Consider the following 12979-nt stretch of genomic DNA (forward strand, 5'->3'; position numbering starts at 1 on the left):
GTGGTACTTCGAGGTTTGCGAGGGCCCCCTTCGAGCCCCTCATTGCATCCTCATTTTCAAGCTCCTTCCCAGCGCGTGACACCTCGTTACACTCTCGGTATAGTATAGAGAGCTCCGCGAACGGGCTATCGCTGTGAGGAGCTTGGACCTCACCAAGGAAACAATGGTTTCTCTTGGCATTAGCAATGGCGGTACGGGTGAGCGAACTACATGTGATCGACTCAACCCGGATCCATTTTGAGCATGGGACGCACGGAACGAGACATCTAGGGTTATGCTTGGATTTTATTGCTAAAATCTACTACCAGGCCAACCCGACCGTTCCTTCACCATCCCACCGATATCGACTATTGTGGGAATCGTACATGGTGAAGTTCTCCTTGGCTCGGTGCGAGCAGTTCGAGTTTTCATTCGACGCTCGAAGACTAGGCGTGGTTCGTCCACGACAGAAGTTAGTCGCATAATCGCGCAGTAATCCTTCAGGCCTACGAGATCATCACGAGAGCGAATTACCCTCAAGATCTCAAGGTGTCAGCCTTACCAGGGCTCAACACGGCAATTGTGGTTTTGGAACAATCACGAAAGGATATTTCTGGAGATTCGACACATATTTTCGTTACTCATAACCTTCGCGTTGGGGCTCTCGAGGATGTCGAAGACGTTCAAAGTTTGGCCCTCTGGTTGTTATCCTGCAGATTGCCAACCCCTGACGCAAATAATGAACTCGCCCTATACAGAGCCACTCAACTTCCATGTGCAGTCACTCAGTCGCCACCAGTGGAAGAATATTAGACAATCTTGTTTGTCAGCGACGGCTCTATGACGCAGTAAGTAAAGAATTAGCTGAATAGCTAATATTTTCTTTATTACTAAGCGTGTATAGGGAATTTCTCTTTAATTCCTATGTTCAATCTTTTTGATTTTTGAACAACCCTACCGTAATGGCGTTTTTATCTGAACTTTTCCGCTTCACGGTTTATCGACCAACTGGTGTCGTATTGCAGGGTGTGAATTATTGAGGTTTCTGTATTCTGAAGGTTTACCCACCTCCAAACCGTCCGATACAGATGCATTAAGGAGTAATGCAGGATACGTAAAAAAGTTAGTAAAATCTAAATATTTTTTACATTTGTATACTTATCCTGCATTACTACGCTTAAGGCCCACCCGTCGTAAGACTTGCCTCCCCACTTTGGCTTCAGAAACCTCAAAAGTATGTTTTTCTAAGAGCTTGGGCGACAGGCAGTGATGTGAAGATGACCTTAGGTGTCATCAAGGTCACAGGACAGCGACGGAAGGCCACTGATTGGGACTTGAGAACAACAACTTTATTTCTTCACCCAGGACCTTCGCAGCGCTGTCCTTCTAGTTGTCGTAAGTAAGCAGTGAATGCATTAAGGAGTAATGCAGGATAAGTATACAAATGTAAAAAGTATTTAGATTTTACTAATTTTATCAAAAGTAAGTAAAAATCTTTGTCACTATTTCAATAATGCTGAGTAATTATAGGCAATTCACTAGTAATTGTAAGTAATTCTGCTGGGTATCTTCTTTGCATTAAAGATACAGTGTAATGCTATAGTTAGATGCAGAGCAGTGTCAAGCTTGGTTCACCATAGGGAGTGTCATGCCCTTATATATTGCTTTACCTTGTAATTATACAAGAAGTATTTACTATATATTTCTGAGTCATCATGAAATTCTTGAAACTGAAATCAGTATTACTAAGTATGAAATTTATTCAAAACTAAAGCCTAACATTGGATGCATAAAACTACATATAATCTTGTGATACTGCTACAACTTATATAAGTAATATATTTATTTCAGTGAACATACAAGATTTTCAATTAGGTCATATTTCATGACTATTTCGAAATAATTATGTGACATGAAATTACAAACTGAACTCTCTTTAGCAGTAATAAGTGCCACTAAATCTATAATCCCAGGTAACTATACCACCATTCAAACAATACGATATCTAGACAATGTCACTTCTTTGTTTTGGTGATCGAAAACTGGACTAAAAAATTTATTTCCTGCTTTTTTCATGATCATCTTGAAATGCTGCGCCGAAGACCCGGGTTGAATACCTGACATGGGTACAATGTGTGAAGCCTATTTGTGGTGTCCCCCGCCGTGATATTTTGCCGGAATATTGCTAAAAGTGGCTTAAAACCATACTCTCACACTCTCCTCACCGATTCCTCATATAGGTACAATGTGTGAAGCCCATTTCTGGTTTCCCTCGCTGTGATATTGCTGGAATATTACTTAAACCGGCGTAAAACAAAACTCACTCACTCACATCTCTTTTCCTTCATCTGAAGTCCTACCGGCACCAAGACTGCATGCTCGTCTCTGTTAGGCCTATCAGGGTATCTTCTGTGTTCAGTGCCCCTTGACCTGTCACTGACATAAATGTTACATGAAGTCTTCTGTTTTCAGCTGATCCCACCTAACAAAACCAAACAGCAGCTGCCCCCGATGGCTTCTGATCTCACCCCTAATGTGGGTGTGTCAGTGGTTCTCAGGAAGGAGGACATGGTAAGATAGGCAGCAGTATAGTTTCAGGTTGTTTCCTTCAGAACCAGCGATGTGTCACCCTCAAATAAATGGATTTTTGATATGATTATCATAATAATGAGATTAATATTAAAAGTTTGTGACAAGGCAGGATCAGCTGAAACAACCTCATGCATGATTGGCTAACTGCTATGTGATTTTAAGACAGATACTTTTTTGCAGAAAACAGCAGTGTAGATGGAGTATATAATTGCCTTTTAACTATTACTGAATATTTTTGTTGTTGACATTTGAACTTTTTTCACTTCTGCTCGATCTCTGAAAATAATTCTAACTTGTAGAGTATGACTTTAATAAGCAACCTACCTTTGTGTATTACCTAAGTGTCCGGGGTGCTTATTTCAGGCTACAGTGACTCCTGTAAAGGACACACCAGCTGGTGGTGGTCTGAGAAGTGTTGGTGCATCACCAATCTTGAAGGGGCATGCTGACCGTCATAGCCCAACACATGCTGGGGTTGCACAGCAGGAGAGGCCAAAGGTGACTCAGACAAAGCCAAGGCCAGAAGAGGTGAAGGTCAAGGCCAAAGAGAGGGAGAGAGATGAGGATGACTACACTGAAACATTTGAGGATGAAAATACACCTGACAATGTCAGTGACCTTGGGGAAGAGCAGAACAACAATGGTAAAAAATATTTCTTTTCTGCAAGGTCTGATGGTGTTAACAAAAGTAATTGTTTTGGGAAGGCTTTCAATTGGTATTGATGGAAATAATCTTTGATCATTTTGCATAAAGTGATTCCTGGATGGTACATGTTTCCTATGTTTCAGGTAAACAGTCGAGTGGTGAGGTGGCGCCCCCTGTTGGTAGTGTGGAGCCAGACAGGAACCAGTATCCTGCAACAAAAGTATTGCACAGTGCAGGTACGCCAGAATCCTATGATTGTATGTTCAAATCCCAGATTCGCTGTGATCATGCCAGTGATGAGATCTCTTTGATGATCTTTGATGAACATTTTGCTTAATGATGAAGACGGTGCCCTCAAAATATAGTCTTCCCTTGATAAAACAATTTCTTTCTGTTGAGTCACATGGCTGTGATCAATGTCTTTGATTAACGAATGCCAACAATGACAGCAACTTCATGGCAGCTCATGCAGACCAAATAAGATTTTCATTATCAATGCCAAAAGCATAGCGTAGGGACTGATTGATACAAAATCGCTGATATCCTTTCTGTTCTGATGATGTATTTAGAGGTTATTACATGTCAGTTTTCATATTATACCTTCGCCTCTCGAGCGGATATCGGGTATGGTATAAAAACTGCCATTTAATAAATTTTTTATCATATACCATAATATCAAATAATAAAATGTATTCATGCATAAAACATCTCTAAATTTTGTGTATGTCCGTAAGATAATTTCTGAATAGTTTTATGTCGCTGTTGGTTTTATGTACTGTATTCTTATTTCTCATTTTGTTCACAAAACCTTTTTGTCCGTGTCGTTTTTAAACCTGTCCTCCATTTTCCGGTATCCCCTGCCCTGATATTGCTGGAATATTGCTAAAAGCGGCGTAACACCATACTCACTCACTCACTCACTTAAATCTGTCCTCAGTTTTGTCCAAGATCTAGTTGCATAATTCTGTTCAACTTGTTTGGAAGACATTGTCACGGGAAAGCTTGCCGAGCAGACGACACACCAAGGGATATTACTCTAATTTTTTACCACCTGGGCTTATATCGATCTCCCATTCAAAATGCATTGAGTTGTCATATCAGCCTGACAGTGGGTGTAATACCTGTCTGGTTATCACTCCCCCTGTGATATGACCGTCTCCATGTTGGCTCTATTGCACATGTGAAATACCTCATATCATTGATGGGTATATGATAAAATGCAATGCGGAATAGTCACTTTACTTCAGTGTCTAATTGGGTTTGGAAAATAAGCTCTGTACTCAACCCTGGTTCCACTTTGGTCAATTTACAAAGAGTGAGTGAGTGAGTATGGTTTTACGCCGCTTTTAGCAATATTCCATCAATATCACGGCGGGGGACACCGGAAAATGGAGGACAGGTTTAAAAACGAGAATCCCCATGTCGAGAATCGAATCCGGGTCTTCGGAGTGACGCAATTTACAAATAGGTTCAAACTGGCTTCGCTGGCCTGCTCGCAGTGAACTTGACCAAATGGTTACATGTTATTGTTCATTAAGTTAAAAAAATCAGTTCGTTATTATTTCTTTGTGAAACTTTGTATACACATCTGGCTAGTGGTGAATTTTGAATTATTATTTTTTATTTCAAAGGCAAAATGTTTGCTTCATATGAGGGTTTCATTTTGTGGAGCTTCATAAACCATTCAGTATTTCTTGATGAGGCTGAGGAAGCACATCAGATATCATACTACTCTGTTGGAATTTGTGGTTAAGATAGGCACCCAGGCGACTGAGTGGAGTACATCTTATTGGACGTGTAACTGACACAGAAGAGAGATTAAAAGAGGTGCCCTGTTCTTATATTGAAGTTGAGTGTTTTTCCTCTATGTCCAGCAACCCCAATTTCCGACAGCACCACACAGCATCATGTGAGCATTCCGGCACAGTCGCACCACTTCATCTTCTCCATCGACCTTCGCAGCATCCGTGACCATATCTCCACACACACCAATAATGTTTACCTTAAGTAAGTGACACCATAATCATGATAATGTAGAATTGTTTCATTACCTAATATCATAAAATATAAGTATAAACACTTATATGCCATACTCATTAATTAAGATATTTTGTTTGTTTGTTATAATGTAATGTTTGTTGCAGGTATTCCTATCCCTTCTTTGGGGTGGCATCTCCTGTACTGACCAACCCTCCAGTGGAGATCAGGAAGGGGATGGAAGTTCTCCTCCCACAGTCATTCTGTGCCTTTTCTTTTGCCTGCCCTTTGCAGCAGTTGCAGGATATGTTCCTCCGGTGAGTCCTGCAGTGTTGTTCCGCCAGTGAGTCCTGTACTATCGTTCCTCCAGTGAGTCCTGTAGTATTGTTCCTCCGGTGAGTCCTGTAGTATTTGTCCTCCAGTGAGTCCTGTAGTATTGTTCTTCCAGTGAGTCCTGTAGTATTGTTCCTCCAGTGAGTCCTGTAGTATTGTTCATCCAGTGAGTCCTGTAGTATTGTTCCTCAAGTGAGTCCTGTAGTATTGTTCCTTCAGTGAGTCCTGTAGTATTGTTCCTCCAGTGTGTCCTGTAGTATTGTTCCGCCGGTGAGTCCTGTAGTATTGTTCCTCCAGTGAGTCCTGTAGTATTGTTCCTTCAGTGAGTCCTGTAGTATTGTTCCTCCAGTGAGTCCTGTAGTATTGTTCCTCCAGTGAGTCCTGTAGTATTGTTCCTCCAGTGGGTAAAGTAAGATTGTTCCTCCAGTGAGTCCTGTAGTATTGTTCCTCCAGTGAGTCCTGTAGTATTGTTCCTTCAGTTACTCCAGTTACTCCAGTGGTGTAGTTCCTCTGGTCTTTTGTTTCAGTATATTCGTACTTCCCTCTTGATCTTACAGTCCTACTAGGTTAGGACATTGCCCACTAGGCTGCTTGTTCTGAAAAAAAAAGTGAAAATCTGAAAGTACTACTTGTTTTCTCTCAAACTGCAGTTACACAAACCCTTGTCATCGTGATTGGTAGGGCTGCAACGAATACACTATGAGGCGAATACAATTCATGTCACGAATATTGTGAAACGAATACGAATATTAATTCACGAATACAATAACAAGTCAGCAGTTCATGTATTGTTTGTTATGTTCAGTGAAGCAACAAAATATATGACATGGTTTGTTAATTATTAATATATTATAAATTTCTATACTGCACTTATCCAGGTGCTAGTATCTGCTCAAATGCGACAATGACCAGTGACCACAATACTGTCAGATTAAATAGTATAAGAGTGTTGTCTTTTGAAGAAATCTATGCATATAATATGTTCTTATGGATATTTTTATGTAAATGCACATGATTGCATGTTCATAAATATTCAATTCTAGTGGCCACGAATAACGAATTCAATTCATTGAATGGATACAGTTCGATTCACCGAATACACAAGTGAATCGTAACAGCCCTAGTGATTGGTATGTCATGCTGTGGACCTGGTCGTCTATTCCTGCTTACTTTATGCCTTTTTCGTCTGTGTTTCAGAGTTCCTCTTATAGTAGAGATTTGGCATCGAGATCGGCAATTGTCAAAAGACATTCTGTTGGGTGGGGCCAGACTGCCACTTGGACAGATCATTACAGTGGACAAGTCAAAAGTGATGGTAAGTGGCTTAAAGTGAAGGTTTAGGGGTCCCTAGATTCAAATATTGCAGCATGCAAATCTAAAGAACCCGAAGAATCCCCCTTAATAACAAACACTGCACAGCACCACACTTAGTATACAGTGCTTATTATAGCAAGACCATGATATAATATTGGTACAATACTGCTATCGATGGGGTAATACCTACCTCTCATGCACACACTCTATTAATATTTCAGAACAATACAGGGGGCAGTGGCTGGAGACAGGAATATAGTGACAGGATAGCAGCATCCAGTGTGGATGGGTAAGTGCCATGTTTTTTCTGTTCTGTAGAATAAGGAGTGATGACTAAGCAGCCCCATTTAAACCTCTGCTCTTTATGATGCCTTGAGTTGCAATCTGGGTTCTGTCATACCTTCATGTGGAGGTGTTCCATGTGGAGGTTACTCGTGAAGATTCCGGGGTATAATAGGTCTTCAGCAACCCATGCTTGACGTAAAAAGGCAACTATGCTTGTCGTAAAAGGTGACTAACGGGATCGGGTGGTCAGGCTTGCTGACTTGGTTGATGCATGTCATCGATCCCAATTGAGTGGATCGATGCTCATGATATCAATTACTGGATTGTCTGGTCCAGACTCGATTATTTACAGACCGCCGTCATATAGCTGGAATATTGCTGAGTGCGGCATTAAACAACAAACCAACCAACCAACCATGTGGAGGTAGCTTGTTGTGACTTCACGGATAATAATAAGACCTGCAGCATTCCAGAAGTGGTCCTATTTCTAAGCTGATTTTCTACCTGTACTCCACATACTAATGTCAGGATGCTGTTCTCTTCTCCAGAAAGTCGGCCTGTATGTTTGAGATCAGCACAGTCCTGAGCTTGGAGGACTGGGGGCCTCTGCCCACACAACCTGTGATACCATCATCAGAGAGTCAAGTAAGTCAACTGTTTCAATGTAATCAAGTTAGGCTGTCAAAAATTTTTGAGACTTCTATTTGAAACCCGCCTGTTGCTTTATGACCGTACCAGACAGAAAGATATTAAGCAGACACAAGTGCACATATTCCTCTGTGTATCTAAACTTATACTCCCTTGAGTGTCAGCATGACCAAAAAGTGTTAAGTTTGTGTTTCTAGAATGGATATGATTTGCAAGTATGATTGTTGCTGTGTTGACTGAAATGAGCTTTTGTTCAGGGCCTGTCATCAGGCTATGCCGCCAGTGGAGTGGAGTCAGGCGGAGGGATGGAGACGAGTCCCAGAGAGTCGGCGGAGTATAAGGCAGCCTTAGAGCTGGAGATGTGGAAGGAAGGTCAGGAACAGGCATTTGAGAACCAGGTAACAGCTCCTAGGAGATCTATGTTATTGTGATTAATACATTTCACATTTGCTTATTTGAATTAACCTCAGATTGATCCTTTTGAAAGATGGTCACAGTGGATACCTAATGTCAGAATATTTATGCTATGCTGCATGCAATACAGTTTGTGATGTGGGATATATTAACATGTGAGCTACAGTGCACTAGATTGCATCAAATGCTGAAATAAGCGTGTGTGCTCTTTTCCAAGCTGAAGCAGAAAGAGGCTGCCTACATGCGTGCACTGGCAGAGGAGTGGAAGAAGAGAGACCGAGAGAGAGAGGTGCTGCTGCAGAAGAAGGTAGGGAGACATGAACAGAGTGGGGATAGTGAGGACACAGTCATGGACAGAGTGGGGATAGTCAGGACACAGTCATGGGACAGAGTGGGGATAGTCAGGACACAGTCATGGGACAGAGTGGGGATTGTCAGGACACAGTTATGGGACAGAGTGGGGATAGTCAGGACACAGTAATGGACAGAGTGGGGATAGTCAGGACACAGTAATGGACAGAGTGGGGATAGTCAGGACACAGTAATGGACAGAGTGGGGATAGTCAGGACACAGTAATGGACAGAGTGGGGATAGTCAGGACACAGTAATGGACAGAGTGGGGATTGTCAGGACACAGTTATGGGACAGAGTGGGGATTGTCAGGACACTGTCATGGACAGAGTGGGGATTGTCAGGACACAGTAATGGACAGAGTGGGGATAGTCAGGACACAGTGATGGGACAGAGTGGGGATTGTCAGGACACAGTCATGGGACAGAGTGGGGATAGTCAGGACACAGTAATGGACAGAGTGGGGATTGTCAGGACACAGTAATGGACAGAGTGGGGATAGTCAGGACACAGTAATGGACAGAGTGGGGATTGTCAGGACACAGTAATGGACAGAGTGGGGATAGTCAGGACACAGTAATGGACAGAGTGGGGATTGTCAGGACACAGTCATGGGACAGAGTGGGGATTGTCAGGACACAGTCATGGACAGAGTGAGGATAGTCAGGACACAGTGATGGGACAGAGTGGGGATAGTCAGGACACAGTAATGGACAGAGTGGGGATAGTCAGGACACAGTAATGGACAGAGTGGGGATAGTCAGGACACAGTAATGGACAGAGTGGGGATAGTCAGGACACAGTCACGGGACAGAGTGGGGATTGTCAGGACACAGTTATGGGACAGAGTGGGGATAGTCAGGACACAGTAATGGACAGAGTGGGGATTGTCAGGACACAGTCATGGGACAGAGTGGGGATTGTCAGGACACAGTCATGGACAGAGTGAGGATAGTCAGGACACAGTGATGGGACAGAGTGGGGATAGTCAGGACACAGTAATGGACAGAGTGGGGATAGTCAGGACACAGTAATGGACAGAGTGGGGATAGTCAGGACACAGTAATGGACAGAGTGGGGATAGTCAGGACACAGTCATGGACAGAGTGGGGATAGTCAGGACACAGTCATGGACAGAGTGGGGATTGTCAGGACACAGTTATGGGACAGAGTGGGGATAGTCAGGACACAGTAATGGACAGAGTGGGGATAGTCAGGACACAGTAATGGACAGAGTGGGGATTGTCAGGACACAGTGATGGGACAGAGTGGGGATAGTCAGGACGCAGTTATGGGACAGAGTGGGGATTGTCAGGACACAGTCATGGACAGAGTGGGGATAGTCAGGACACAGTGATGGGACAGAGTGGGGATAGTCAGGACACAGTTATGGGACAGAGTGGGGATTGTCAGGACGCAGTCATGGGACAGATATGGGATAGTCAGGACACAGTAATGGGACAGAGTGGGGATAGTCAGGACGCAGTTATGGGACAGAGTGGGGATAGTCAGGACACAGTCATGGGACAGAGTGGGGATAGTCAGGACGCAGTTATGGGACAGAGTGGGGATAGTCAGGACGCAGTTATGGGACAGAGTGGGGATAGTCAGGACACAGTCATGGGACAGAGTGGGGATTGTCAGGACGCAGTTATGGGACAGAGTGGGGATAGTCAGGACACAGTCATGGGACAGAGTGGGGATAGTCAGGAAGCAGTTATGGGACAGAGTGGGGATAGTCAGGACGCAGTCATGGGACAGAGTGGGGATTGTCAGGACACAGTTATGGGACAGAGTGGGGATAGTCAGGACACAGTAATGGACAGAGTGGGGATAGTCAGGACACAGTAATGGACAGAGTGGGGATAGTCAGGACACAGTTATGGACAGAGTGGGGATAGTCAGGACACTGTCATGGGACAGAGTGGGGATAGTCAGCACACTGTCATGGGACAGAGTGGGGATAGTCAGCACACTGTCTTGGGACAGAGTGGGGATAGTCAGCACACTGTCATGGGACAGAGTGGGGATATTCAGCACACTGTCATGGGACAGTGGGGATAGTAAGCACACTGTCATGGGACAGAGTGGGAATAGTCAGGAAACAGTCATAGACGGAGTGGGGATAGTCAGAACATAATCATGGGACAGAGGTCCAGGTGGCCAGTAGGGAGGGGAGTGAGGGGCATGTTTCGAGACTGTACACCTGACATCTGTCCCCATGTGGCCAGTAGGGAGGGGAGGGAGGGGCATGTTTCGAGACTGTACACCTGACATCTTTCCCCATGTGGCCAGTAGGGAGGGGAGGGAGGGGCATGTTTCTAGACTGTATACCTGACATGTCCCCATGTGGCCAGTAGAGAGGGGAGGGAGGGGCATGTTTTGAGACTGTACACCTGAATCTGTCCCCATGTTGCCAGTAAGGAGGGAGGGGCGTGTTTCTAGACTGTACACCTGAATCTGTCCCCATGTGGCCAGTAGGGAGGGGCATGTTTCTAGACTGTACACCTGACATGCACCCATGTTGCCAGTAGGGAGGGGAGGGAGGGGCATGTTTCGAGACTGTACACCTGAATCTGTCCCCATGTGGCCAGTAGGGAGGGAGGGGCATGTTTCTAGACTGTACACCTGACATGTCCCCATGTGGCCAGTAGAGAGGGGAGGGAGGGGCATGTTTCTAGACTGTACACCTGACATGTCCCCATGTGGCATGTAGGGAGGGGAGGGAGGGGCATGTTTCTAGACTGTACACCTGACATGTCCCCATGTGGCATGTAGGGAGGGGAGGGAGGGGCATGTTTCTAGACTGTACACCTGACATGTCCCCATGTGGCCAGTAGAGAGGGGAGGGAGGGGCATGTTTCTAGACTGTATACCTGACATGTCCCCATGTGGCCAGTAGAGAGGGGAGGGAGGGGCATGTTTTGAGACTGTACACCTGAATCTGTCCCCATGTTGCCAGTAGGGAGGGAGGGGCATGTTTCGAGACTGTACACCTGAATCTGTCCCCATGTGGCCAGTAGGGAGGGAGGGGCATGTTTCTAGACTGTACACCTGACATGTCCCCATGTGGCCAGTAGGGAGGGGAGGGAGGGGCATGTTTCGAGACTGTACACTTGAATCTGTCCCCATGTGGCCAGTAGGGAGGGAGGGGAGGGGCATGTTTCTAGACTGTACACCTGACATCTGTCCCCATGTGGCCAGTAGGGAGGGGAGGGAGGGGCATGATTAAAGACTGTACACCTGAATCTGTCCCCATGTGGCCAGTAGGGAGGGAGGGGCATGTTCTAGACTGTACACCTGACATGTCCCCATGTGGCCAGTAGGGAGGGGAGGGAGGGGCATGTTTCGAGACTGTACACTTGAATCTGTCCCCATGTTGCCAGTAGGGAGGGAGGGGAGGGGCATGTTTCTAGACTGTACACCTGACATCTGTCCCCATGTGGCCAGTAGGGAGGGGAGGGAGGGGCATGTTTCAAGACTGTACACCTGACATGTCCCCATGTGGCCAGTATGGAGGGGAGGGAGGGGCATGTTTCGAGACTGTACACCTGACATGTCCCCATGTGGCCAGTAGGGAGGGGAGGGAGGGGCATGTTTCGAGACTGTACACCTGACATCTGTCCCCATGTGGCCAGTATGGAGGGGAGGGAGGGACATGTTTCTAGACTGTACACCTGACATCTGTCCCCATGTGGCATGTAGGGAGGGGAGGGAGGGGCATGTTTCTAGACTGTACACCTGACATCTGTCCCCATGTGGCCAGTAGGGAGGGGAGGGAGGGGCATGTTTCGAGACTGTACACTTGAATCTGTCCCCATGTTGCCAGTAGGGAGGGAGGGGAGGGGCATGTTTCTAGACTGTACACCTGACATGTCCCCATGTGGCCAGTAGGGAGGGGAGGGAGGGGCATGTTTCTAGACTGTACACCTGACATCTGTCCCCATGTGGCCAGTATGGAAGGGAGGGAGGGGCATGTTTCTAGACTGTACACCTGACATGTCCCCATGTGGCATGTAGGGAGGGGAGGGAGGGGCATGTTTCTAGACTGTACACCTGACATGTACCCATGTTGCCAGTAGGGAAGGGAGAGAGGGGCATGTTTCGAGACTGTACACCTGAATCTGTCCCCATGTGGCCAGTAGGGAGGGAGGGGCATGTTTTTTAGCCTGTACACCTGACATCTGTCCCCATGTGGCATGTAGGGAGGGGAGAGAGGGGCATGTTTCGAGACTGTACACCTGAATCTGTCCCCATGTGGCCAGTAGGGAGGGAGGGGCATGTTTCGAGACTGTACACCTGACATCTGTCCCCAGGTGGTTGAGTACACCCTGCATGAGGAGCAGCTGAAGAAGGCCCTTGCCAGCCTGGAGAAGAGAGACAAGCAGCTTGCTGTCAATGAACAGGAGGTGGGTGTGGTCCCACATACAAAAAGATCA

The 12979-nt window shown here is 45.8% G+C and overlaps 1 protein-coding gene across 1 annotated transcript in view; it reads left to right on the plus strand.

The window, feature by feature from the left end:
* LOC124119493 (centrosomal protein of 120 kDa-like) overlaps positions 1 to 12979 on the plus strand; it is a 43070-nt gene that overhangs the window by 15757 nt on the left and 14334 nt on the right. The window contains exons 7-17 of the mRNA XM_048400220.1: positions 2452 to 2550; positions 2935 to 3214; positions 3361 to 3453; positions 5092 to 5224; positions 5362 to 5511; positions 6725 to 6842; positions 7063 to 7130; positions 7675 to 7771; positions 8032 to 8172; positions 8406 to 8495; positions 12857 to 12949. Of these exons, the coding sequence (XP_048256177.1) occupies positions 2452 to 2550; positions 2935 to 3214; positions 3361 to 3453; positions 5092 to 5224; positions 5362 to 5511; positions 6725 to 6842; positions 7063 to 7130; positions 7675 to 7771; positions 8032 to 8172; positions 8406 to 8495; positions 12857 to 12949 (1362 nt within the window). The remainder of the gene's footprint in view (positions 1 to 2451; positions 2551 to 2934; positions 3215 to 3360; positions 3454 to 5091; positions 5225 to 5361; positions 5512 to 6724; positions 6843 to 7062; positions 7131 to 7674; positions 7772 to 8031; positions 8173 to 8405; positions 8496 to 12856; positions 12950 to 12979) is intronic.

Source organism: Haliotis rufescens, unplaced genomic scaffold (genome assembly GCF_023055435.1).
Source record: "Haliotis rufescens isolate VD_foot unplaced genomic scaffold, xgHalRufe1.0.p SCAF_1, whole genome shotgun sequence".
Taxonomy (NCBI): Eukaryota; Metazoa; Mollusca; class Gastropoda; order Lepetellida; family Haliotidae; genus Haliotis; species Haliotis rufescens.